The sequence below is a fragment of the Phyllostomus discolor genome, chromosome 3 (assembly GCF_004126475.2).
Source record: "Phyllostomus discolor isolate MPI-MPIP mPhyDis1 chromosome 3, mPhyDis1.pri.v3, whole genome shotgun sequence".
NCBI lineage: Eukaryota > Metazoa > Chordata > Mammalia > Chiroptera > Phyllostomidae > Phyllostomus > Phyllostomus discolor.
In genome coordinates, this window is record NC_040905.2 from 92,883,915 (window position 1) to 92,910,070 (window position 26,156).

Sequence of the window (26,156 nt, forward strand, 5' to 3'; positions counted from 1 at the left end):
TGCCCAATCTCTGGTTTCCCTATAGTCAAGAGGTATTATTCAGCCCTGGCTGGGTAGCTCAGTTGGTTAGAACATAGTCCTGACATGCTAAGGTTGAGGGTTCAATCCCTGGTTAGGGCACATAAAAGGAACAACCAATGAGTTCATAAATAAGTGGGACAACAAATTGTTCTCTCTCTCTCCTTCCCTGTCTAAAATCAGTTTTTAAAAAGGCATTGTCCAGCCCAGCCGTCTGGGCTGACCTTTGGCCCTGAGCTGCATCAGCAGCTGCTGACCAGTCCAGCGCTTGGTTGTCTTGGGCGTCTCCTTTCTGATCACCAGTGGTCAGAAAGGCAGGTCCCATCTACACTGGGGTGTGTGAGGGACTGAAGGATGGTAAGAGAGAATCCACTGGTTGCCAGTGACTTGAGAAAAGTGGGAAGATCTGGGCTTCAATAATAGAACAGACATCAGATGCCGAGCAGGAGCTTAGACATGCAGGCTGCAGTGGAGGGGCCAGGTCTGGCAGTTGAAGGCTGGGGGAGGAGGCTGGGATCCTTCGCTGCTGAACCTGTTTCCCATATTGTCACACACTCACCCCCAAGTTCTAAGGCCATAACATTGTAATAGTAAGGAATCTAGAGCAGAGGCACAGTACAGATACAAATGTTTATTCTACATAAAAATTTCACAAAATGGGCAGCTGGTTGTACCAAGACCTTTGGTGAAGGGGTAAAGGAGGGCAGGGAAATCATTAAAGAAGGCAACACGGACAGTGGTCACAGTCACTGGGCAGGAGCAAAGCTGAGGGAAGTGGGGCTCAGACTTGGCCCCACTCCCTGCTGCATGCACTTGCATGCACACTCCTTGCCTGTCAACGAGGAAGAGAAGGATCTTGAAGTGGGGGCACGTTTCTGACTTGAAAAGCCCCAAGATGGTGGGGAGGGAGGTACCCCTCCCTGGCTAGCTGCTGAATACTGCATCCAAGACACCTGACACTCACGTGGCACATCAATGGGGGACAAGCAAGGGGAGGATGTGATTGCAGGCCTGAAGTGATACCTGACTTCCCAGAGCACAAGAGAGCAGGGACCATTGTCCCAAACATGCAACACAATGGCTTGAGGACCTAACTAAGGCCTGCTGAGGAGAACGGCTGGCCCAGGTTGTGGGCTTGGCCAGACCGGGGCCTGCTTTGCCTCTCTAGCTCCAAGGGTGGCTGGAGACCAGGCACCAGCCAGCCTCTTCCAGGATGTGATCTGGGGTCAGGCAAAGCCCAGGTTGCTCCTGGTGCTCTAGGAATGTGGGAAGGGAGGTTGAGGCAGTCAAAGACCTGTTGGACTCTGCCCATAGGTAGGGGAGGGAGCCTGGTCTTAACATGGCCAGAAGCCACCTGGCCACAGCACCCTGAGCCTCCCTGGCAGTGATTGGCTGTTAAGAGGCTTAGAGCTGGGCTGTCTCTCAGGGCCATCCCTCCCCTAACCTGAAAAGCAGCACCATGTGGCCAGCTGGTCCCCACCCCTCAGGGGGCTGGGCTTCGGGGGACAGCTGGAGAAGACAGGGCAGATGGGTGGGTCAATAGGAGACAAGGTTAGGGTCCAGAGAGTCTTGACACCCAGAGAAGGCAGACCCCTGGGTTAAGAGTGGAATTACTAGAGGCAGAGGAAGGGGAGCATGGCTACCTTGCGCAGCCCTGCCTATAAAGGGTGAGGCAGCCTGGGCCAGGGCCTGAGTCTGTCCCTTGCTGACCTGTCCCCACCCCACTGGCTGTTTTCCAGCCTGGCTCCCCTCTACCTCTCTCGTACAGACACACACTGTTACAAAGATCATGCACACGACGGCTCAGGGCGGGGTGGGTATGGAGAGCCCCATGACAGGAAGGAGCAGTGTGGAGTGGGAAGGAGAGGTTCCGAGCCGAAGGGCGTCAGCAGCCAGGGGGCTTCCTTAGGGTGAACCATCCAGAGTGGAGTGGCAGGTGGGGTAGTTTCTATCCAAAGATACCTCCAAAGATGGAGGCAATGACAATGCCCAGGACCACACAGCAGATGATGATCATGATCTTCTTCTGAACCAGAGAAGCAGGAGGGAAAGGCCTCAGTCAGCTCATGGGAGCAGCTGGGGCTGGGCAGAGCTTTGAGGAGACAGGACATTAGAGTATCCTGAGAGGACTGAGTGGGTAAAGCTGCCACCTGACAGAGCCCTGAACAGGCAGTCCTTTTCAGGCCTGTCTGGGGCTGTGATGACGGCCGAGGGCTGGAGAGTCTGGAGGGCTAACTGGGGAAGGTGATGACCTGGAATGGGCCTGGTGGTTACAATGAGGCACTGCAGACTTGGGAGAGGTGGGATAGAGGCAGAGTTGGGGGGTATCTGTGATCACAGATGGGTACATGGGAAACATGGTTTGGGCAGAGTTGGGGCTACTGACCCGGCGCGCCTTGCTCTGGTACTTGACGGCCTTCTTGGTGTCAGACACGGCTCTTTCCACGTAGTCCACGGAGTGCTCCACGTTGTACTCGATCCTGTCAATCATCTCCCCCTGTGGGGTCAGGAGCATTCGAGCTCCAGAGGGCCCTCCTCAGGGTCCAGAGGAGGCTTGGGGCAGGACTTCAGGAAAGTGCCCTGAGGTTAGAGAAAAGGGGTGTGAGGAGAATGGGGTTCAGCTTCTTACCTATGCCCTGCAGGCCAGGCAGCCCTGGTAGTTCCTGCCTCTCTCCACAGAGCAGCCATCCTGGGGAGGGAACTGGCCATGCAGCCTCAGCCAAGGGCATGCGGACCATGCAAAGAATGTTCAGCTGGGGCCCTGACCCTAGTGCCTGGTGCAGAGGACCGTGCAGGGCAGAGGAAGGCAGGGGTAGGAGTGAATGGCCTGGAGTGTGGCAGTAGCTCACAAGGTGACCATAGTGAGCCCCCAATTCCATCTTCCCCAGGCATGATGTATTTGGTCTTCAATGTTTAAGAACACTGCCTCCCCCTGCCCAGCCCCACAGTCTGCTTGGGCCCTGCAATCTGGTCCCATGCAGCCTGCAGAGGCCACTCTGACCTGACACTGCCCAAAACTCCCAGTGGCACTGTGCTGACAACTGACAGCTCTCTCTAAGTCCTCCACTCCCACGGGCGTCCATGTCACCATAATTTCTCACCCAGTAGCAGCAGCAGCATGCTCAGGAGCTCCCTGCTTCCTGATGAGCGGGTCACACCACTCCCACTTAAGACCCTCCAGTCCAGAAGAGACTCCACCTGTCAAGGCCCCCGTCTACCTCATCTCCAACTGCCCCCGTGCTCTGGCCACGTGGACCTCCTTTCTGCCCCTCAGATATGTCAGGACCATGGTGTTGCTGGTCCCTCTGCCTGAGCCAGCTCTTCATTCTTCCTCTGTGATGTCTCTAGAGCTCAAACACTGCCTCCTCAGGGAGGCCTTCTCTAGCTACCCCATCCAAAGTGGCCTCCACAGTGACTGTATCAAAGTGGTGCTCCAAGTCTGACCCTTGGACTAGTAACATCAGCATCACCCTTTAGCATGTTAGAAATGCAAACTCCTACCCCAGCCTATTCATCTCTGGGAATGGAAATTAGAACAGGGAAACTTACAAGAAAAGCCCTCCAAGTGATTCTTAGGCACTTCGAAGTTTGAGAACTACTGCTCTATCTCCATGCTGCCTTCTAACATTTCCTGAGTACTTGGCAAAACTGGAATGACAGTTGTCATTTACTTATGCTGCCCTTCATCCAACAGACATCAGCTCCAGGAAGCAGGCTCTCAGCTGTCCTAGAAAAATGCCCATCCACCTTGTCTACATGACAAACAGCTGGTAGATAAGGTAGGAAAAGGTGGATAGGGCCATGCAGGGCCTGGGATCCTGGAGGGCCAAGCAGAGCCATGCAGAGGGGACTTTACGGGAGTGAGGCCCTGGAGGCAATTTCAATAGCAGGTGGTTAGTTACCTGAAGACTTGGTCCCTCCCAGGCAGGGCAGCGTGTTGGGCAGAAAAGGTGGGGGTTAGTGCAGCCCTGGGTGCTGCCGTGGGATGGGGGCCAGAGCAGTGGGGCTCTGGGTGCTCACCTGGCTCTCCACAAGCATGGCCATGTCCATGAACATGTCATGCAGCTCACGGATGCTGTTCTCCAGCTTAATGATCTCACTGTGCCGAGTCTCAATCTCGCTCAGGGCCTGCTTCGAAATGCTGGAGTCCATGATGATCTAGGGACAGGAGCAATGGGCTGGGACCCAGGTGCTTGCTGAAGGGGGTGGGGACCAGGAAAACAGGAGGCCAACTGCAAAAGCAGCTGGGATGGTCAGTGGCGTGAGCAGAAGGTTCTGGAAGGAGAGCCTGAGTCTTCCTCCTTAGCTGCAGCCCTCCCCCACTTTCTGCTCAGCTCTTACTAGCTATTACCTAACTTCTCTATGACCCGGTTTTCTACCTGTCACATGGGTGTATTAACATTCCCTACCTGTGCTTGTGCACGGTAACTGCCAAATGAGAGCTCTTATCACCATCATGGTACAGAGCCCAAGATGACTGCCTGATCGGCCTGGGTGTTACACCGCCTTTCTCCAGTCCCCTCTTCTCCTGTACTGAATATAGCTGCCCCCTACCTTCTCCTCCCAGAACCCATACCCCCAAACTGCCTCTTCACCTGTATGCCACTTCCTTCAGGAAGCTCCCTGCTCAGCAGAGCAGAGCTTCACTTGAATTTAGAGATGGCCAAGAGCACCACACCCTCCAAAAAGGGAAAAAGGTCCTGAGGATGGTGGAAGGAGGCCCAAGCCAGTGGGGAGGGCAGGGGTGGCAAGGAAGTGGATCCACTGAGAGGAACCAGGAGACCTTTGCCACTAATATTTATGTGACCTCAACCTGGTCCCCTCCTTTCTGGGACTTGTCCTTCTCTTCTCTAAAACCTGCCTCACAAGGTGGCTGTGTCCAAATACTGCCCATATCAAGCACTTCAGAGTCATGGTGGGAGGGGTCCCAGTAAGAGGGGTGCCTGTGGGGTCCATACTCACCCCAGAGGCAAAGATAGCCGGGTTCCCACTCTCCAGCATGTCCTCCAGCTCCTCGCTGGTCGTGGTCCGGCCAGCTGCAAGCAGGAGTCACAGTGAGTACAACCCTCCCCAGGGAGTTCAGTGGCAGCTCTGCCAGGCGCCTCAGCCCCTGCCCCACCCCCTCAGCTTACTGATCTCCAGCTGCCTCTGGATTCGGCCCTTGCAGCGCTCCCTGTAGTCAGATTGTGTCGAATTGTACTCAGACATGACCTCCACAAATTTCCGGGACAGTGTGGAGTGCTGGGGGTCCGAGATGGGGGTACAGGTGTCAGGCCCAGTCCCGAATGGTCAGAGAGCCTCAGAGGCTAGGTGCCCACCCCAGAGGCCCAGCCCGCACCTGTGTCTTTCGGATCCTCAGGTCGGCGGATGAGCGGTTCAGGCCTTCCTCCTGCTCAATGCTCTGTTCGATACCTGGGGGAACAGATAGCTGCTGAGCCATAATCTGACCCCCATTCACCACTGACCCCTGACCCACACCCCCAGGATCTGGCTTAGGAACTTCCTGGGGAGTCTTGTGTGGCCTATAAGTGGAGTCACATGGAAAAGAGAGGAAAAGGGATGGCCAGGCATTGACAGAGGAGGAGCCAACAGGGGCCCTTCTAGGCATGATACATGTGTAGGCGTGTGCACATATGCACCCCTACTTGTGAGCACGTACTATATGCTGGGCCTGGCGGCTCAGGCCCATGCTGTCTCTCTGGTGCTCAGGAAGGCTTTGCCAGAGTGGGGAGGGCCAGGTGGCTGTAACCTGCAGGGCACACAGGCCCTAGGCCTGTGTGTTCCGGGCATGCACATCTGTGCTCACCCAGGCACACGGAGGCTCTGTGTGGAACCAGGCAGTGCTGGCCACTCCTCTCAGGTGTGAAGTGGAGGACAGTGCCCAGAGTGGAGCACTCCCTGGATGAAGCCTCAGGCACACGTCCCAAGGGCCTGCCCAGAGCCTGGCACAGACAGGCCTGCAAGGTAGGCATTGAGTGAATGGCACAGGATGGCAGCCTCATAAAGGAAAGCAAGGCTCAGTGTTCCTCCTCTAAGTTTAAGGACCCCGGTGGGCCGTGTGGGGTTGACAGGCCTGGAATGCCCCCCACCTTAGACAAGGCTGGAGCCCAGACTCACTCTTCAATTTGGAGCGCACTTTGTTTGCTGTCTTCTTTATGTCGGACATGAGTTCTTCCAGCTCTTCCTTCGTCTCTGGGGGTGGGGAGAAGAGTGGGGGTAGACACCCTGGTTCCCCCATGCCAGTGTTCAGGCTCAGCCACCTGCCCAGGGGGCCTGCTGATGGGGGGCCTCTAGACAGACCCTGGGTCCTGGCTTTTCCCTTTCTTGGCTAAGGCTCTGCCTGCCCCTCCAGTGCTGAGCCAAGGCCACACCAGCTGCAGCCTCACCCCCTCCTGTGCTGTCTTCCAAGGAGCCTCCCTTCTTTCCCTGGCTCCCCCACCCCTGCAGATAACAGATGGGTCTAAATTTAAGGCAGAAATAAATTGTGGAGCAGCTGGTGATGCTGCAGTTGGCACTGGAAAGCATTTACTTGATACTTGTCTGAATCGAAGGTGGGGGGATGTGGGCTCACCTAGCGTTACCTGGTGGCCCACCAGTGGGCTGGTGGGACCAGGGAGGCAGAAGCCAGCCCCTATATCAAGGCACCCCGGGCAAAGGGGCGGGGGAGCCAGGCGGCAGACCTTGTTCTACTCACAAAGCCCCCCTCCCCAGGTGCTGAGCTCAGTGGAGGCCAACAGCTGAGAGCCCAGTGGCTGGATGGGGCCAGGAGGCACCTGGAGGCCTGGGTGGGAAGGAGCTTCAAAGAGGTGGGCCCCCTGGAGGTGGCAGTCAGAGGGCCTATGAGAGGCAGAGGTTGAGGGAGGGGTGGTAGCTGGTGTTTCTGGGCCTTGTTCCAACTGGAACAATCTCCCTAAAGCTGGCAGAAGTCAGGAGCGTGCCCAGCTTGCCCCACTCCCTGTGAGGGGTCGGTGGGCCAAGGGGACAAGATGGCTGCTTCCCTCAGGTGCTAGCTGAGTGGACCAACGGGTCCCAGCAGCCCCCCCAGACTCCACTTTCTGGAGAAACTACAACTGAGCTCCAGGCTGCTGCAACCTTTCTCACCCACCCTCTGCTAGCCTCCAGGGCTGGGGTTTCTTCTCGAAGGGTCTATAAAAGACTGGGGAGGGGCGTTTACAGTGGAGGATCAGGTGGGGCTGCTCCCAAGCAGAATGTGAGTGAGGCGGAGTAGGGGCTTTGAAGAGCGGAGGAGGGAAGCCTCTTTCGTATGAACAAAGGAAAACTTGGGCACCAGCCTCCCTAACGTCTCAGCCTTTTTAGCACAGACCCAAAATAGCCCAGCCCGGATGGCTGCCCCCAGAGGAGGCAGAGCAAGCCTCAGCCCAGGAAAGTCCCCCCATTCACTGCCATCTTTTCTTGTGACTCTTCCTTAACTCTGCCTGCCTTTGCCTTAGAACGCTTAACTCCACTCAGGCTGTATCAGCGACCCCCTGACTGCTCTGCTCGCTCACAGGTGGCAATTCTGAACTGGTTGCTGCTGACTGTGTGACACGGGAAGAAGTGCCAAAGTGGCACGAGGGAGTCTGGTGGGGGAGCTAGGCAGTGCATCACCCCACGCCACCCCTCCTTCCAGCAGGTGAGAGGCCAAATTCGCAGCTCTTTATAGTTCCTGCCCCACAATCGGCCTCCTTCGACCCACCGTGGACACACACCGACCCAGATACACACGGGCACATCGACAAACCATGTCATGTGCTGCTGTCCCAGACAAGCCTCTGGGGGAGAGGCGAAGCACGGCCGCTGCACTGGGTGTGTGGATGTGCGCCCTGCTTTGGGGGCTGCTTCCCTCCTTCCTCCCCCTTTCTGGGACAGTCACCTGGGCTCCCAGTTGACTCATTTTGCCTTCCAAGGGCCTGGCACTGGGTTTAGTGATATGGCATTGGCCCTGGGTTCAGGCACACTGTGGGGCTGTGGCGAGAGATTTTTCTGGGTGCTTAAGGATGCCTGCGGGCCTGGGGGTGAGGGTTCATGGACAGGGAGGCAGTGCTGGAAATGAAACTAAAAGCAAGTCCCGAGTGCCTGGGTGGTGGGCTGTGAACCCTGGCCCCTGCCACTGCCCCTGCTAGGGGAGGGGATCTCCAGCTTGCACCTCATCAGCCTGGCACATAACAGTGTAGTAATCCACACCTCAACAGGAACTGTGACAACCAGGTCAGGGAGACGTGTCTGGGGACACAGGCTCCCTGTGTGGAGGGAGGTGACTTCCTGGAGCCCTGAGAATGCCCAGCGCCAGGGTACCAGTGACCAGGTGTCAAGGCTGCCGGCTCTTTCCGGAAGCTCTGCCTGCTCGGCCAGCTTGCCCTCCTACGGCGTTGTTGCTTCAGAGCTGCCATCTGCTCCCCAGGGAGGCAAGGGAAAGGGAGGGGCCGGGCCGAGAAGCCTCCTATTCATCAGAGGGAGCTCCCTCCCACCTTGCCTTCCTCCCAGAATCCCAGAGTTGCAGCCAGCCCAGGGCCTTAGGGAAAAAGCGTTTACCTAAGGAGGGCAGGCTGGCTGCCCGACCCCACCCAGGCCTGAGGAGGGTTACCCCTCCTACCACAGTGTTTGTGGGAGACCTGGGTCCAGCATGTGATACTGGCCACTGACCTCCTCCCCATCCTGGACAGGCCCAGGTGTCCCTCCTGGGCAGCAGCACCTTCCTGGAGGCCTATAGGGCCTGAAACCCACCCCTTACACCTATACACTCACTCTCGTCAGGGTTGGGGGAGGCCAGGATGGCGCTGTGCTTCCGCTTCACCTCCTCCACGTTCTCTGAGATCTTGTCAATGAAGCCTCGGATCTCCTCCACCTGTGGGCCAAGGCCAGGTGATGAGGGGAAAATCCAGGGTTGAGGCTTCTTGGGCCCCTGGCTTGTCCAGCTCAGGGCCAGAGATCAGGCTCAGGGCCAGGCTTCCACTGGCGGTGGGGGGCTGGCTGCGCCAAGTACCTTCCATACCAGAGTGAGGAGTGGGCTGGTTCAACCTCAAACTTTGCTCCCTCTGAGCTTCAGTCTATCCACCCTCCAGATAGGTTCCTTAATTGGTGCCCGAAGGCTGCCGACTGGGAACAAGGGCGTAGGCGCAGGGCCTGGCTCAGAGCTAAGCTGCGGTCACCCAGGGCCTGCCAGTATATGGGTAAAGGCTGGGTGTGCTGGCTCCCACCTGTTCGAAAAACTCATCCATGAAGCGGTCTCGGTCCACGGTGACAGTGACATCATCGTCATCATCGCTGTCCTTGGCCTGCACAGGGGTGGGTACACATGAGCATACCTGTAGTAGGACCACTGGACCTGGGACCCCAAACTGCCAGGCATCCATACATGGCGAGCTTGCAGGCTGCAGCTCCAGGGCAGAGACAACCACGGTGAAACCTGAAAGACCTCTGGTGACCCAACATGAGGAGAGGGGCCTTGCTTGTCAAGTTGGTGACAGGGCCAAGTCTCCGTCTTCAGACCATGGAATCCTTCCCCTCCCTGCCCAGCTGCCTGCCCTCCCCACAGGACTGGGGTCGTCCCAGAACCTCCCTCATTCTAGGGTGCCGCTCTGGAGGCCCTGCCATTGGCTGAGCAAGAAAACCTCAGGGCTTGGTCTCCAGGCCATTGACCCCAACTCATAAGACCTCACCTGAGGCAGGCCACCTGGGAGCCAGAGTTGTCTACTCTCCTGGCTAGGACTTCCCAAGCCCTGTTTCCCGGGAGGGCCCTGGAGGGGCGGCCTACGCCTTGCAGGACCTGGGCATGCCGACGCCTCCCTCCCGAAAGGCTGGATGGCTCAGACACAGGGCCGTCCCTACAGCACCCCAGCCGGGCCTGAGAGAGGGACTGCCTGTTTGGGGTTCTGCCGGGTGCCAGCTTCACCCACTCAGTCCTCTCAGGAGACTCTCTTTCCTGGTCAGTTTTGACATGGGGACGTGACCCTCTTTCTTTCCAGGCCCAGAGCTGGGCCCAGCAGCTACAAGAGGCCAGTCATGCTGCAACCTGGCTTGGAGCCTGCCTTCGGCCTCAGCCACAGGTGCGGGCCCCACTCTGCTGCTCCAGGAGCATCGGGACAGAAGCCACTCTCATCACGGAGTGGGGGAGTGGTAATTACACCTCTGACTTCCCAGCACGCTGGCCATGCTCGTTACTGTCCACCCCACACCTTGACTCGGCCAGGGTCCACCCACTCCACTGGCAAGACCAAGGTCCTCTCCACAGCCAAGGCCAGGATACCCAGAGCAGGTCTGTCCCTCTCAGACTGGGGTTCTCAAGCTCGGTCACACCTCCTCATTTCTGGGTGTCCCAAGGGGAGGAGGTACTAGCTGGCTAGGCACTGGCCCTTACCTCCTCGCTCGCTCTCTCATCAGGGCCCAGGAGAGAGACTGGCAGAGGCTGAGAAGAGAGGAAAGCTAAGCGACTTACCCTGTGGGTCTATTTGCTCCTCTACAAAAGGGGGACAGTGATAGTTGGCTGTGGGGAGGGAGGGTTGAGGACGAATGGGTAAGCACATGTTGTGAAGGGCTGTGCCCCGGGGCTCTCTGGGTCCCACTACCCCACCACAGTGGGGCTGGGCTAAGGAGCCTTATGGAGACAGCTTGGAGGGGCCCCTCTCATTGAGAGATCACACCTCCTCCCCCAGCAGCTAAAATAAATCCTGGCGCCCATAAGTGCCTGCAGCGGCTACCAGGTGGCCCCCCTCCCCCTCCCAAGCCCACTCATAGGCACAGGAAATCTAGGAGCCATTTCCACACTTTCAGACAATGCCCCGCCCAGGCGCTGAACTAGAGGAGCACTCCCTAGGGAAACTGAGGCAGAGTGCAGCCTGGAAGGAGCCCAGTTCCCTTTCCTGGGCAGCTTGCCAGGTTGGCATCTGACCCTACGAGCTCTTGCCATTCAGGGCCCTGCCCGCTCTGTCCCAGAGCCCAGAGAAGGACAGGGGTGCACTCAGAGGGGTGGAAGAATTTCCCAGCTCTCCTCCCAGAAAGGGTGACCCGCTAGGCCTAAAACAAAGGCACTGGAGTCACCAGAGATAAGTCACTGCCAAAGACCCCTGGGGTCTGGGCTGGTGCCCCGCTGTGGGCCTCAGCTTGCCCATCTGTACAAGGGGACATCTTCTCCAGGTGTCCAGCCAGCTCTGGCCTGCTGCCTCCACAGCTCCCTGGAGGACCGAAGGCTCCCACAGAAGGGTGGCAAGCAGGCCCTCCTCCAGGTTCTCCATCCACGGGGGCAGAGCTGGGAACAGGACTCGGGGCCAGGGTCTGACTGGCACACCCAGGTTGGGGCATTCCGATCAGCCCCAGAGACAACTGGAGAGTCTAGCGCCTGACTTCACAGGTTTGGTCAAACCAGCTGTCACTCCAAGCAAAACCCTGAGGTGATGCTCCAAGGGGAGCGAATCTAATCCTTACCCCTCCAACCCACCCATGGTCCTCCCTGCTTTCCCGTGCAGTTCCCTCTGTCTGGGATGCTGAGTCCGTGACGCTGACATTCTCCTCATCCTTAGATGCCACCTCCTTTCAGAGTCTTGCCCAGCTCCCTTGGGTCAGTACCTCATTCCTCTGGTTCCCCACACCCTATTCACACCCCTAGTGGAGCCACGGTCACAGACTCTCAAGCCCTAAGGGACCTGCAAAATCTCTTTGGCCCCCACTTCCAGTCTCAGCTCGCGTACCCCCTGTGATGGTGAGTTCATTAGCTTCCCCAGGCAGCTCTGCCCATCTTGGGCAACCCCAATTGCTAGAAAGTCCCTCCCTTTCCTGTGGTTTGGCCCCAGGCCATGAAGAACCTGTTGGTGTCTTCTCCTGTGGCTGGCCCTGCCAGAAATCTGAAGGCAGCATCCATACCCTACTTGAGTTTTTAAGTTGGCCATTCTTTTCCCTTCAGATCCTTCCCAGGGGCTCTAAATTATAGCTCCTGCCCATAACTTGTCCAGCTTGGCATCTGTCTTCTCCTGTAGTACAGGATACAAAGGCAGTCTGTTGCTGACTGTGGTCTGAGCAGTGCCAAAGAACTGGCCCATCCCCTCCCTCTTTCTATATATTCTACCTCTGTTAATGCAGTCAGAGATCACATAATTATCTGATGCTATAGCACTTCCTGCCAAGGAAAGCTTCAAGTCCTTCCCTATCACTGTCTTCTTGCTTAGATTTTGGGGTTGAGTGAAAGAATTTTTTTGTTTCATTTCTTCATTTGTGCTGATCCTTGTTCTAGTTTGTGAGAACCTGATGGCTCAGGAGTCCGTTGCGCCCTGCAACCTCACCCACATCTAGGCCACGGCCCTGGAACAGCGCCTTTGTAGAGATGTCCCCCAGATTAACTCAGGCGCTAATCAGTCCTCACTGATGGACACCAAATAAATGACAAGGATGTAGGAACCCAGCACCACTACCTCCCCTGCCCCCAGCCCAGACACACTCCTGGGCGGGCCAGCGTGAGTATCATACACATACAGAAAGTGCTATTTGTTGAATGATTAGGGCCCTGACTCCCTTGGGAATCCACCAACCCTCTCTGCGTGGTAGTCACAGCTCCGGAAAGAGGGCTGGGGTGGAACTGGGTACTTGGGTGGGCTCCCGAGTGGAAGTGGCAGCTAGAGCCATGGGGCAACTACAAGCTTGAAGGTTCAAAAGTCCTCTGGATCAACCGACCCAGCCATCGTGTGGGCATCCTGCCTGCCACCTGGCCAAAGACAGGCTCCATCTCTTTCTCTTGAACCCCTCCTCTAGACCCCTGCTTAGAGCCCCTGCTCCCAAGGGCTCCTCAAGTCAGAAACTGGGAGACATCCACACTCTCCCTCCTCTCCCCACACCCAGCCAGCATTCGACTTGTCCTAGTGTTTTCTGTTCATCTTTCAATGGTTCTCAACCCTGGTCCAGCACCAACATCCCTTGGGGGGATTTGAAAAAACAGCTTCCAGGGTCCTACCTCAGACAGATCAAATCAGAATTTATGGGGGTGGGGATGGTAAGGCCCCTCAAGATTGAGAACCTCCGGTCTGATCTCTCACTCCTTTCTGACATGCTGGCTGTCTTAGCCCAGCCTCAGCACCTCCAGGATAAGCAAGCAGGAATGAAAACTGGGCGGGTGGGAGGGGATGCTGCCCCAACCACAGCAACCTTCAGGAAGGATAGGATCCCCAGTAGAACCACTAAGAAGCCCTAAGCTTCTTGCCAGTGGAGGCTAGGCAGTGCTGGTGGTCGCGCCTGGCAGAGCTCCAGGATTCCAGGACACCTTCCTGGAATCAAGGGCTTGATTCTCCCAAGAGGCGCCTGCAGGCCAGACCCCAGGGACGGCGGCAGCAGGCCAGCCGGCAAGGTTGATTCATTCCTACTGAGTAGGAGTTGCTGTTGTCTGCCTCAAGGGCTATTTTTTTCCCCTTCATCTTTTTAATGACTAATCAAAGTCAATATCATTAGAGGACAGAGGTCCAGAGCCGATGGGGTGTGTGAGAGGCTGAGCTGGGTCTCCAGGAAAGAGGGCTCCCCAGTCTGATCCCCATCCTGTGTTCTCCCTCCTCCACTGGATCCCTGCTCTCAGCAGGGTCTTTCGCTCAGCAGGGCCGCAAGAGGAGCTCAGGATGGCAGCTTCAGGGGGTGGACAGGGGCTGGGCTCTGCCCCAGATGCTGTGTGACCTTGGAAAACTCCTGACCCTTTCTGGACCTCAGTTTTCTAACTTGTAAGACAGGAGGTTGGACCAGATAGTCCCTGAAGGCCATTCCAGCTGCATCCCAGATGAAAACGTGCTCAAATCCATTGTTTCTTTTGGGAAACCCCAAGGAGATCATTGGAGGGAGGGAAGAAGGGCCTACTCTTACACCCCCACTTCTTCTACTCCTCAAGGCAGATCCTGCTGGCCCCGTTGTACAGATGAAATGAGCACAGAGAGAATAAGGCACAAACCTGCCTGGTGTTACTCTGGGACCCCCAGTCTCTTCCTAGCAGTGAGGGAGGAAAGGGACACTGGTGGGCAAAGAGGGACTGGACTTCCCACGCAGGCCCTCCCTGGCCGTGCCAGGGGGCTGGGCCCTGCCCCAGATCAGTGTCAGGACCACCCCCCATCCTCTTGTTGGGCATTCCCACCTCTTTGCCTTTTGTCGCTCTGGCCCCTCGTTTTGGACAACCTTCCCCCACCCACTCATATCAAATTCCTCCTCCTGAGTCATCCCAAGTCCTCTTCTTCCAGGAAGGCTTCTTCCAGGGTCTGGCCACACGGACTCTCCCTCTTCCCTCTGTCCTCTCACTGCCGCAGCAGGTCCCTTGTGCCCTGCACAGCCCGGCATGTACATAAACACAGCGCTGGGCCCAGGGCGGGTGGATCGGCTCCAAGAAGTTCTCAGAAAGAAAACCAGGGAGGCCTCTGAATTGGAGGAAGGAGGCAACTGCATGCCTGGCAGGGCTTCAGGGCACCTTGTCCCCAAAGTCTCCCAGGCTGTGACTCTGGGCTAGTCTTTGCCCTTCCAGAGCCTCCGCTTGTGCTTCTGATCGCTGAGGACTGCCTACAGTGTTAAGGCCCCACACTCACTGGCCCTGATGATCCACCCCTTCACTCTCCACATGAGAGGATGGGACAGGAGCAAGCTGGAGGGCTGAATCTGGCCTGCAGAGTGTGAAGGAAACGAGCCAGCTCCTTCACCCAGTGTGACTTTTAGAAATAAAATTCCTTTCCGGCCTTCCTTCCAAATGTGATGGGGTTAGGCAGGGATGGGGATGAGGAGGCTGGGGGCACTGCATGCTGCTGTCACAAGCACCACCTCTGTCCACTACTGGCCTCTTGGTTCCTGAGGGTTCTGGTCTGAAAATTCTGGCTCCGGGGGTTCAAGGTCTCCCCCAAATACAGAGTCAGAGTCAGGAGTCCTGTGACCACACCTCTTGCCCTGAGAATCTGGGTTCTAGGTTTTCCTATCTCCATTTCATAGATGGGAACTTGAGGCCCAGAAGGAAACCATGGGAATGGCAGCCCCAGATTAACTATTCCACACCTCCCCACCATTGTGGGTTCCGTACCCCATCCAGGGTTCTAGAAACCCCTAATGGAAAGGCCCCCAGCTATGAGTATGGCAGCCTCCATGGGCTCAGAATACCTGAGGGCTGGGGTCTGGAGAGGATGATTCATAGAGAAACCAGGCCTTACCACCTAAGCGCCCACCTGGGCTACAGGGGGCGGGGCGGAGGGGTCGCAGAAACACATACATACGAGCCGACAGACTTGGGTGCAAGCTCCCTACAACTCAAGCTCTCCTGGGAGTCACCCAGTCCCAGCCAGGCCTAAGTCTGCTGCCTGCCTTCAGGACTGTGCAAAGCCCCTTTCTGCCATCCCTCTTGATCTACCACTTGCTCTCTTGTGCCTCAGTTTTCCCTTCAGCAGAGCCAGAAGCCCTGTCGTATGTAGAGGACTGTGTTCCCTCGGACCATTGGCTCCCACATACACTCTTGTCTGACCCACCGGGTGCCCAAAGATCAGCAGAAGCACCACAAGACCATTCACTGCAAAGATTAATCTTTCTGACTCAACGCAGCACAGGAAACTTGAGGGCAACCGCAAGGGCTGGCAGGGAAGTGTTCAGATACCACACAGGACATGAGGGACTGTCTTCTTCCTTTGAAACCTCCTGGGGTTCACCCTGGGGGCTGGGCACTTAGGAATAACACAGGTCTGTCGGGTAGGGTGGGGGCTAGCAGTCGGAGCAAGAGGGAAATGAAGGCAGGCATGTGCAGGGCTCAGCCCCAGGCTGCCCAGGGGACAAGACTGGTATACTGGGGAAGACCCAGGCACAAACACAGGGAGCCTCTGGGCGGGAGGGCAAGCCATGGGATCAAAAGCCCAAGGGACACTTGAGACTTTCCATATGAGGAGACTTGGGTCTCTGGTTCTAAGGTGGGCAGCAGGGGTAGGGTTCTGGGGAGCCACTGAGCTAAGGCTCCCCCAGAAAACAGCAGGCAGGGCTTACCAACCAGCACGGTGGTCAGCCTGGGGACCAGACGCAACTCAACCTGGTCTAGAGCACTGATGGCCCCCCCTCTCGCCACAGGCAGAGTTCATTTCCTTCACTGTTTGCCCCCCACCCCCACCCCACAGGCCTGCGGGCTTGAGAATCCCTAAGGGCAGAGGTGCAAACTTTGCTAAAAGGCAGAAGCGAGGGGAGAGGGAAGGGTTGTAGATAAGGAGCAGGAGGCAGAGGTCTCTGTCAGGGCTGCGAGAGGGTGGGCTCTAACTCAGAACCTTTCGGCATCCTCCTACTTCCCCCACACCCCGGGGGCCTCTGAGACACAGGTGGGAAATAGGTTTAGGTCTGAATCGGACCACAGAACCCCTGAAGGGTCTCGAAATGCTGTGCCGGGCTGCCCGCAGGACACGAAGGTGGACGGGGGCGGGGGGGGGGGGTACCCTCCCGTACCTAGGCTGGCAGCAGATTCCCATTGCGACCCAGTGGGGAGCCACAGGTGATGGGAGCTACAGGTGATGGGAGGTATGGGGGAGGCGGGGCACCCCGTGAGCCAGCGCCCGCCATGGAACTCGGCCCCACCCGACCGCCCGCTTTCCGCAGCGCATCCCGCAGCGGGGCTCTAGGCAGGGGACCCCTCAAGACCCCTTCCCACCACGGTCCCGTCGTCTGTTTATACCACAGCTGGGACAGGAGGATCAGTGATCAGGCACCGTGTGGGGACAGAGACCTGACTCGCTCCGCGGGCCGGGAGAGAGGTCAAGCTTCTGTCCTGCCATCGATATCCAATCAATACCCCTTCGACCCCCACCCCCCACCCCTCGCAACAAGGAGGAGCGTAAAAGTTTAACCAGGACCCCGGACTCTATCCACCAGCCCGCCGGCCAACGAGGCTGAGCTCATGCCAGCCCGTGACCCCGAGTGGGTCGGAGGGGTGGGACCCGTTGGGGGCTCCGGGTTCCCAGTTCCGCCCCGCTCTCTCCGGTCCCGGTCGAGGATGCAGGGGTTCCCGCTCAGGTGACTACAGGAGCTGGGTGAGGAGTGGCCCACGCGCAGGACGGGAGGCGAGCGGCGGCGCTCGGAGGCCGAACTCACCGTGCGGAGCTCTTGGGTTCGGTCCTTCATGCTCCCGGGAGTGGCCGCGGCGCCGGCTGCAGCCTTGTGAGTCCCGCATGCGCGGCGGCCTCCCCGCGGCTGCGCAGCGCTAGCCGGGCCCCGCCCCGGCCCCCGGGACCCCAGCCCAGCCCCAGCCCGGCCGCGCCCAGCGTCCGCCCCGCCCTGCCAGGCTCTGACCTAGCGTAGGACCTGGAAGTCAGGCTCCTTACCCTCACCTCCCACAAGGACCTCTGTTGGGTCAAATCCGTGGGATCTCGTCCCCCTGCGTCTTGACCCGTGATCGCTGCCTAGACTGGATCTCAAAGACCCTGCGCCCTGCCTTTCTCCAACCCTCCCTCGACTCAGCCTCTCAGCTTCATTCTGGACCCTAGATTTTTACCTCCCCCGACCCCTTCCCGCCCCAGTCCGTCACATCCCCGAGGATTGGCTGGAGGTTGGACCCCTACCTTGCTTTTAATGCTTGGAACCTCCATTACCACCACCCCCCTCTTCAAAAACCTTCCCCAGTGTTCCAGCCTTTGAGACCCTGCCCTACACCCCTTTCCCCATCCTTTCACCTAGACTCAGGCTCTGACCCCCACTTTCCCCAGAAGTATTTCTCAGTTCACAAGTCTGATAGTGGGCGACCACCCCCTTTCCTTTAGTTTCCACTCGCAGCAGGATGCAGGAACACTTCTATCTTTGGGGAAGGGAGATCAAAGTTATAGTTCCTCTCTTTTCCTCATCCCTGCATCCCCAACCTGGAGCCCCAGCTCTAAGCCTGAGATCCTCTTTCCTATTTAGAAGCTGGGACCCAGATCCCTCTGGCACTAATGGGAAGATCTTAGCAATACTGTGGAGGGGCTGTGAGTGGGGGCTAGTCAATAGCAGATGCTCCTTTTCTGGTCCCCGCCAGCATCTTGTTGAGATAGCAGACACACACACACACACACACAAACCCCAGCTGTCTCCTCTGTGCCCTTGCCCAGACCCTCTTGACCTCAGGCCAAGCACACCCTCTTCCCTTTCCCAGGGCTGCCAAGGTATTGCCCTGGAGCTGGGCCAGCCCCTTGCTGCCCAATATGTCCGGGCCTGGCACTTATCCCAGACTGTGGGTGGGCACAGGTTAGCTGGCTGGCAAACAGTCTAGAGACACTGTTCCAGCCATCTATGAAAAATCTGGCCCAAAAGTAGCTCAGAGGTGGCCTGGCATGCGAGACAGCCACACCTTTCCCGGCTGTCCAGACCTTGAGTGTCCCATAGAACAAAAACTGGTGGTATCCCCCCCCCCCGTACCCTTTTTGGTGGTACAAAACGGTACCTGGTTTTTGACAGACGCAAAACTCACCTGCTAGAGGGACTGGCTCGGGGTTACAGGGAACAAACAGTAGGGAAGGCACTGCCTGGCTCCTAGTGCAGAGTGCTTTCGTGCACACAGCATAATTCAGTGGGGTAGGTCACGGGTGTACCCCAGAGCCCAGTGTCCAGCCATGTGGGGAGAGGGCAATAATAGGAGGCACAGCTCCTACCCTCAGAGATCCCAGATGTCATGCCAAGCGTCACTTACTGAAATGCATATTAAATGATAACATGGAAAATAAACAAAGAATGAACATGTGCCCTTCACCTTAAACTCTGCCTTTCTCATCTATGTCTTATCCTCATTCAATCACTATTCATTCATCAAATATGACCTTGGAAACCATGCTCTGGGCCACTGTTCTGAAATTAATGTGCTTTTAGTGTAGTGGGAAAGGCGGGCATGATTTCAGTACGTGAGCAGTCTGGGGTACCTCCCAGAGGTGGTGATCTTTGAGCTGGGTGTTGGAGGAGTGGGATTGTGGCAAGCGGTGGTGTGGGCTTCCTGCACGGCGGAAGGAGTGTACCCAAAGGCGCAGGCTGGGAAGCATTTGGAGAACTGCAGAAGCCTGCTGTGGTGCTATGCTTAGGTATGAGAGTGAGCGTGGATAGGAGATAAGTGAGGGAGGACTTGAATGTTAAATTTTATTGTGCAGACAAGGAGGAGGAGATCAAGGGTCAGACGTTCACTCCTTTAATTAAAAAGTATTGATTGAGCATTTACTATGTGCTGATTGTTGTAAGTGGTAGGGACATGGCAGAAAACAAGACAGATGAAAGTCCTTGTCCTCATAGATTCCATGTTCTAGTACAGGAAAGAGATGATAAACAAACAAACAAAAAAACATATATAATGGTGATGATATACTATGGAGAAGATAAAATAGGAAAGAAGGAGTAGGGGGTGCTGGATTTGAGGTGGGAATTCCGATTTTAAATGAGGTGGTCGAGGAGGCCTGAGAGGGTAGCATTTGAGTAAAGATCTGAAAGAGTGAGCCATGCATGCCTCTGGTGGAAAAGCATTCTGGGCAGAGGGACTTGAAGTTCCCTCTGGGAACTTGACCACGAGCAGGGAAACTGGACCATGAGGGAAATGACCATGAGCAGGGAGCCTGTCGGAGAAACAGCAAGAAGGCAAGGATGCGTGCAGCATAGTGGGTGAGGAAGAGCTCAGAGGAGCTGAAATCAGAGAAGTTGAGGGAGGGCCCTAAGAAGGGATGGCAGTTTATGGCTTTGACTCTCTGAGTGGGATGGGAGCCCAGGAGGTTTTGCTTTTTTGTTTGCTTGTTTGTTTTTGTCACAGGAGAGTTTTGAGCAGAGGAGGGCCATGATCCATTCTGGGCTTTAGCAGGATTACCCTGACTGCTGGGTGGAGCATAGACTGAAGGGGACATGGAGGGCATAGGGATGTCATTTTGTGGCTGCAATATTGCAGGCGGCAGGGACAAAGATGATGGCAGTGGTAGTGGTGAGAAGTGGTCACATTCTGGATATACTTTAAACGTAGAGCCAACTGAGAGAAAGGGAGAACCCAGGGAAGAGTGGAGTCAAGGCATTTTGACCTGAACACCTGTGCAGAGGGTGTTGCATGTGCAGAGGTGGAGGAAGAACTGGAGAAGGAGCAAGTTGAAGGTGAGGGTAAGTCAGGATTTGGGGCTGAGACCTGTAGAGTTTGGGTTGCACATTAGACTTCCCAATGGGGAAGGGTAAGGAGACTCTGAAGTTCATGCGAGAGGGCCAGGCTGGAAGTGGTCAGCATGAAGGAAGTTTTCAAAGCGGGGGAAGGTGGCCCTCTGTAGCAGCATGGAGGGCAGCTGGCTAGAGCAGCCTGCTGTGGTACCCAGGAGAGAGACCAGAGATTATGGCCATCTGAATGTGAGCAAGACCCACTGGGCTGCAGAAAAGTGTCAAAGGCACTCAAGAGATTTATTTAATATCACTATACTTTATTTCAATAATTAAAAGATCATATCTTACGTAAAACATAAAAACAATGACAGATATGAACTAGCGACCACAGGCCCTGGTGACTGACTGCGCGCAGATGAGAGCAGAACTAGTGCTCAGAGGAGGAGCAGATCCGAGGAAGTGGAAGACTTCAGACTGGGATGTGTAGCCCCGACGCCCAGGAAGACATGTAGAGGGTCGGTGAGGAGCTGGTGTAGAACACTGGCTGGAGACCTGGGAGGCAGGAGTAGTTGATTTTGTGTGAAGGTGGAAGCTGTAGTGTGTATGTGTGTGTGTGTGTGTGTGTGTGTGTGTGTGTATGGAAGAAGAAACAAGGGCTGCAGGCAGAAGTGGCAGGTGAGGGATGGGCAGAGACAGAGGAGCCAGAATGTGGCAAAGGCTAAAGTAGACACTGCTGTACAAGATGCCGTGGGTCCCCAGAGCAGCCAACTCCTTGCAGTCAGGGACCACTTCACAAAGGCAGGGCATTTGAATTGGGGCTTAAAGTATGAGTAGGAGGTGGCCACATGGAGAATAGCACTCATGTCCTGTGTGGATATAGTCTGGTAGGGGTCTGTCTGCTCATTAGATGAAGGGAAGGAACCAGGTCATGTTCTCATTGGTTAACCAAGGCTGGCACCAAAAATGTATTTGTGGAGTGAGTGGTAAACACCTGCATGCTGAGATGAGCAGTGTTTCCATACAGAAGCACTGGGGAAAAGGCTGGGCATTTGAAAGCTCCCGAGGCCCTTGGGGTTTCTATCCCAAAGGCTACAAGGCCAGGGTGGCCCTTTGCCCATTGGATCCCTGATGTTGGCCGCTGCTGCCACCTGCTGGGCAAGGCCAGTGCTGCCTCACTGATGCCATCACAATTCAGTATCCTTGTGCGGAGGTTGGGGTGATGGCAGTCACCACTGGCCTTTCAGAAGCCCTCCAGCTGGTGGGAGAAACACCTTGACAGTGACAAGGCAATGGTGGGGAAGTACAGGACTGTAGAGGTCTGGATGAGGAAGAGGAGGCAATTTGTGTGGGATTCAGGAACATAACTGCCCCTGGGACAGAACTGTGGGGAGTGTATGTTTGACATTCTCTCGTTTTTCTGCATCTTTCCGATGGGCTTACTCCTTCTTTCTCCTTTCCTGTGAAGTCTGAGCCTGGCCCATCAAAGTACTGGCCATTGTGTAAGGTACCTCATCTAACCCTTCCCATGGCCCTATCAGAGCAGCCCTCCATGAGCCCACTTCACAGATGAGGATGATGAGGCTCCGGGAGGTGAACACAGACAAGGTCATGAGGGTTGGGTGACTTGGTCTGTAAGCTGCCCAGCGCTGCACATCCCGGCTGTTCTGACCACAAAGCACAGCCCCCTACCCAGTTGGCAGCTCTCCTCCCTGCTCCTGACCCCATCTCCAGTCCATCTCAGCTAGGAGCTGGACAGGGTGGAGATGTGGGCAGTGGGCAGCTGGGGATAAGTCCCACTGCTCAGTGTGTGATGTTTGAGGAAAGGCCTTGGGATGGAATTCACTGTGTGCCTGAACATAAGGTTATTCCCTCCTCCCAATGAGCAGATTAAAAAAATTTTGGCCTGATATCCTAATTTAAACATTTAAGGATGCAGATGAGATGAGCATCTATCTACTTATACAATATTTCATTAAAATACTTTAAATTTAACTGTTTAAATTAACATCACATACTTTTGAGAATAACTTTACTTTGAAACAGTTTTTACTTTTGTGCTCTGTGAAGGCTTACTCAAACCCTTCACGGCATTCCTGCCTTCCAGTGTCCTGTGTCATCCCTGGCATCTCCCCCGAGTTTCCTGATCCAGTTTTCTTGAGCATGGCATCTTCACGTGTGCTCGGAAATACAGCATGTTTTGAGTCCATGAATGATGCTATTGATGGAAATATTATTCCAAGTCGTGAGAATGGTTGTTTTTTATCTAAGTGATGGATTAATATTTGCGATCTCCGTAGGGTAGCACAGAAATATATAAAATAGTCTCCAGGTCCTTCCTCATTCTCTTTCCCTGATTAATTTTTCTCCACAGCACTTCTTACCATCTGATATACTGATCATTTGTTTATTGATTGCCTCCCCTCATTAGGATGTGAGTTCGTGAGGTCCTAGAGAATTTTGTCTGTCTTCCTATTTCATGTGGAAATATGCCTGGGACATAGTAGGTGCTCAAAAATATTTGTGGACTGAATGAATGACTGTTAAGCCCTTAGAAATGTTGGATATCCCAGTGGTAACCAGGGCCACGCATGAGGAAGGCACTGGAGTGGGGTGGGAAGGCAGCCCTGTGGGAGCTGAGCTCATGTAAAGAGGGCATTTAAGTCAGGGTGAGCCCAGTTGTTTTGGGAGGTAAGCTACATACATGGGGATTGAACAAATCATGAAACACTTTGAAAGCAATTGGGGCAAAGGGGTAAGATGTGGAAAGGGGGAAAGCTGGGATGAACCCTGTGATGTTGGACTGGAATTTAAGCTCTAAATGTAAATTTTTTCCATATATGCAAATTGTATTGGTTAGGGTTCTCCAGAGAACCAGAACCAATAGGATAAATATGTAGAAAGAGATTTATTTTTTAAAGATTTTATTTATTTATTTTTAGAGAGGGAAGGGAGGGAGAAAGAGAGAGAAACATCACTGTGCGGTTGCTGGGGGTCATGGCCTGCAACCTAGGCATGTACCCTGACTGGGAATTGAACCTGCGACACTTTGGTTCGCAGCCCGCGCTCAATCCACTGAGCTACGCCAGCCAGGGCTAGAAAGAGATTTATTATGTGGAGTTGACTTCCAGATTGTGGAGGCTGAGAAGACCCACAGTCTGCTACCTGCAAGATGCAGACAGGGAAAGCTTGTGGTGTAGTTCCAGTCTGAGTACCGCGGCCTGAGAACCGGGAGCACTAATGATGCAGGTGCCAATTCCAGGGCGGGAGAACACCAGTACCTCGGCTCAAGCAGTCAGGGAGAGAATTCAACCTTCCTCTGCCTTTTCGTTCTATTCAGGCCCTCAACGGACTAGATCATGCCCACCCACACTGGGGAGGACTATCTGCTTTACTCAGCCCACCAAGTCAACCTCACAGACACACCCAGACATAATATTTAACCAGTCAAATTGACACATAAAATTAAATCACACAGATGAAGAAATATAGTTATAAATGTGTGTCTGTGTGTATAAATGTGTGTCCACTGAGTGCCTGGGTGCAGAGATTACCCTAATTGCAACAAGCACACCTCAGTTTCTAAATACTTGCCCCCTTTGGCCCGCCCCTGAAAAAAACAGCACAAAAAACCCAGGTATGCTTGTAGAAATGGCTGACTCTGGGGCCAGCTCAGGGAAAAACAAGATGAGTCTGGGCTATCTTGTTGAGCCAGAAAGCAAGGCAGTGTTCACAGGGTGGTGGCACATTTCAAAGTGGCGAGACGTCAGCAAGGGGCACCCACTGACCAAGCCTAAACCTGGGACAATTGGAGCATTGAAATAAGTGATAGAAATGGGCTACAATGCATTGAATAAAATAGGAAACCACAAGTCCATCAGATACAAATGAATGAATGAATAAATGGGGGTGAAGAGATCATTTTTTACGATAGAATGCTAACAAATAAATGTAGAAGAAATGGTGACATTAGAAAAATCATCATTTGTGATGGATGCTGAACATCAATGGATGCTGAAAGCTACGGGTGGAAGCGGGAGGAAAAGAGGGAGTTTCAACACCTCGAGTCACCTCCCTTCCCCAACACCTATTAACCACAACCCAGTCATCAACAGTAACACCATCAGCCATGGTTCCTAACCATACTGGATACAAGAGCACGGAATCATTTTGTGCTATTTCTTCCCAAAGTGTGTAACAACAAACCCAAGCCAAAGGGTGGTCTAAAATAACTTCCCTGTAATCTTCAAACATGTCGAGGTCATAAAACTCAGCCAGCCTTCAAATTGTTCTAGAGGGAGGAAGACTAGAGAGATGTGACAACTGAGTGCAATGCTTGGTACCACATTAGATTTTTTGGACAACAAAGAGCAGTTTAAAATGTTCCCAAATAAAAACGTAAAATTTTAAAAAATGCCTGGCAAGAATGCTAGCCCTTCCCCTGGCTGACTCCTGCCAGCCTGCAGGGTTCATTTTGGATGAGCTCCTGTGGGACCCCCTTTGGCTAACTGCGAACAAGGGGCCTTTGTGTCCCCACTGCCCTTGGCCCCTGAAACCCTGTGCTGACGACACCTATGCTTCACCCTTGCTAGCCCTGGAGGTCCCTGAGAGCCGGGGTCCTGCCTGGACCATGGCACAGAGCAGCTTCTTGAAACATATTGAATCTCAACAAAGGTGGTGGTGTGCCGGAGTACAGCTCAACCCCACCTCTTCACCTGAAGTTACAGCAAAGAAATTGTCAAGTCCGGCAGTTGAATGTGACCTGGATGGGAACTACAGACAACCAGGAGTCATGTTTGTAGATTTCCTGGGGGGGTCTTGGATGAACTATTTTTTTCCTTTTTATAGAATTTATTGGAGTGACACTAGTTAACAAAATTATACAGGTTTCAGGTGCAGTTTCACAGCTCATCATCTGTCCACTGTAGTGCGTGCTCACCACCCCGTTTCCATCCCTCACCATTTATCCACCCTCCAACTCCCACGACCTACACCTTCCTTAGTGCTGAGTTAAGGGCCTAATCCTCAAGCTGTAACCTTACTGAAGAAGCCTCTCAATAAGGAAAATTCCCTTTTACACCTTTGGTGTCACTGATGTGCTCAATAATGACAGAGAGAGGAGTGGGACACTGAGACCCCCTCCAGGGCACAGCTGACCCACCCATGCTCAAGGATCAGAATGGGGGAAATACTGGAGGGATAGAGAGCAATATTTCTAGGGAGAATGGACATTCAAGATGTTAGTAGGAATGTGCCAGGAATGGTAAAACTTTTCCTTCTGTTTACTGCTGAGGTTGAGGTCATAGTTATACATGTGAAAATGCCATTCAAGGTACCAAGATGCCAAACCTTCAAGTCATGGGGCTGGGGCACCTGTCTCAGCATTGGAGCAGCCCTGTCTGTCCCACCTTTTATTTCCTGATGTGGGAGAGCGCCCCCCTCAGGGTATGGAGGGTTCTAGGATCTTGGAGGGGAGGCAGGGACCTGGCCAGCTGGCCTGCCTGAGGCGGTGCCTAACAGGGAGTGCCTGGAAGGGAGGGCAAAGGGCCCTGTCCTCCAACTGCCCCACCCAGCTGACAAGAGTTCCTGTCACCAGGCCACCCTCTCTGTCTGGGGCCCTTGAGGGGTAAGTATCCTCTTCAACCCACCTGTCTCTTTCCTAGGGGTCAGGTGAGAACTCCTTTCCCCCTTGGGGGTGCAAACACCATGCCCTCTGTCCTTAACCTTAGCCCAGGCGCGAGCCACACCTGCTACGCTCTCACCATGATATAAGTTAGTCCCCCTGCTCTACTTTCACACGTCCAGGAGACTGGGGCACTGTGGAGCTGGTATGGAATGTCTCAGACCCGTCCCCTCCTGATATCAGCGCCAAGGCCAAGGCCAGGGTGAGGCATCTCAGCCAGGCAAACCCGAGATCATTGTTCCTTCCTCTCCTACCCTACAACAGAGCCCAGAATCCTAAGTGGCTGGAGCACTGGGGGACAACCAGGTAGAGCCCTCGCTGGACCAAGTCCTTCAGGAGCGAGATGAAGCCATTGCCAAGTGAGAAGCACCTGCTTATGGGGGTTGGGGGACAGTGGGTGGCTCACCTTCAGGACTCTGTC

General features: G+C 54.9%; 1 protein-coding gene across 4 annotated transcripts; it reads right to left on the reverse strand.

The window, feature by feature from the left end:
* Window positions 1–634: 634 nt before the first annotated feature.
* Window positions 635–17,147, reverse strand: STX1A (syntaxin 1A). 4 transcript variants are annotated; one of them, XM_028522108.1, is made up of 10 exons: window positions 17,068–17,147; window positions 9,216–9,293; window positions 8,764–8,863; window positions 6,136–6,210; window positions 5,357–5,430; window positions 5,151–5,259; window positions 4,981–5,054; window positions 4,039–4,176; window positions 2,405–2,515; window positions 635–2,044 (listed from the first exon to the last, which is right to left on the reverse strand). In XM_028522108.1, the coding sequence occupies exons 1-10, from the start codon at window positions 17,095–17,097 to the stop codon at window positions 1,967–1,969; spliced, it is 867 nt and encodes a 288-aa protein (XP_028377909.1). In that variant the 5' UTR covers window positions 17,098–17,147; the 3' UTR covers window positions 635–1,966. The 4 variants fall into 4 exon arrangements, 3 of the variants coding, with proteins under 3 accessions (XP_028377909.1, XP_035876703.1, XP_028377927.1); XM_036020810.1 differs by having other exon boundaries at window positions 635–2,515; XR_004902036.1 differs by lacking the exon at window positions 635–2,044 and having other exon boundaries at window positions 2,405–2,598; window positions 3,921–4,176.
* Window positions 17,148–26,156: the final 9,009 nt, after the last annotated feature.

Bases quoted from the DNA above. Each gene is read 5' to 3' on its own strand.
- STX1A (XM_036020810.1), bottom strand. From the start codon at position 17,097: ATGAAGGACCGAACCCAAGAGCTCCGCACG. The intron at 9,294-17,067 runs GTGAGTTCGGCC...ACCCCTGTGCAG, and splicing joins GAACCCAAGAGCTCCGCACG to GCCAAGGACAGCGATGATGA. The intron at 6,211-8,763 runs GTGAGTGTATAG...CCCCACCCCCAG, and splicing joins CTCCCCCAACCCTGACGAGA to AGACGAAGGAAGAGCTGGAA.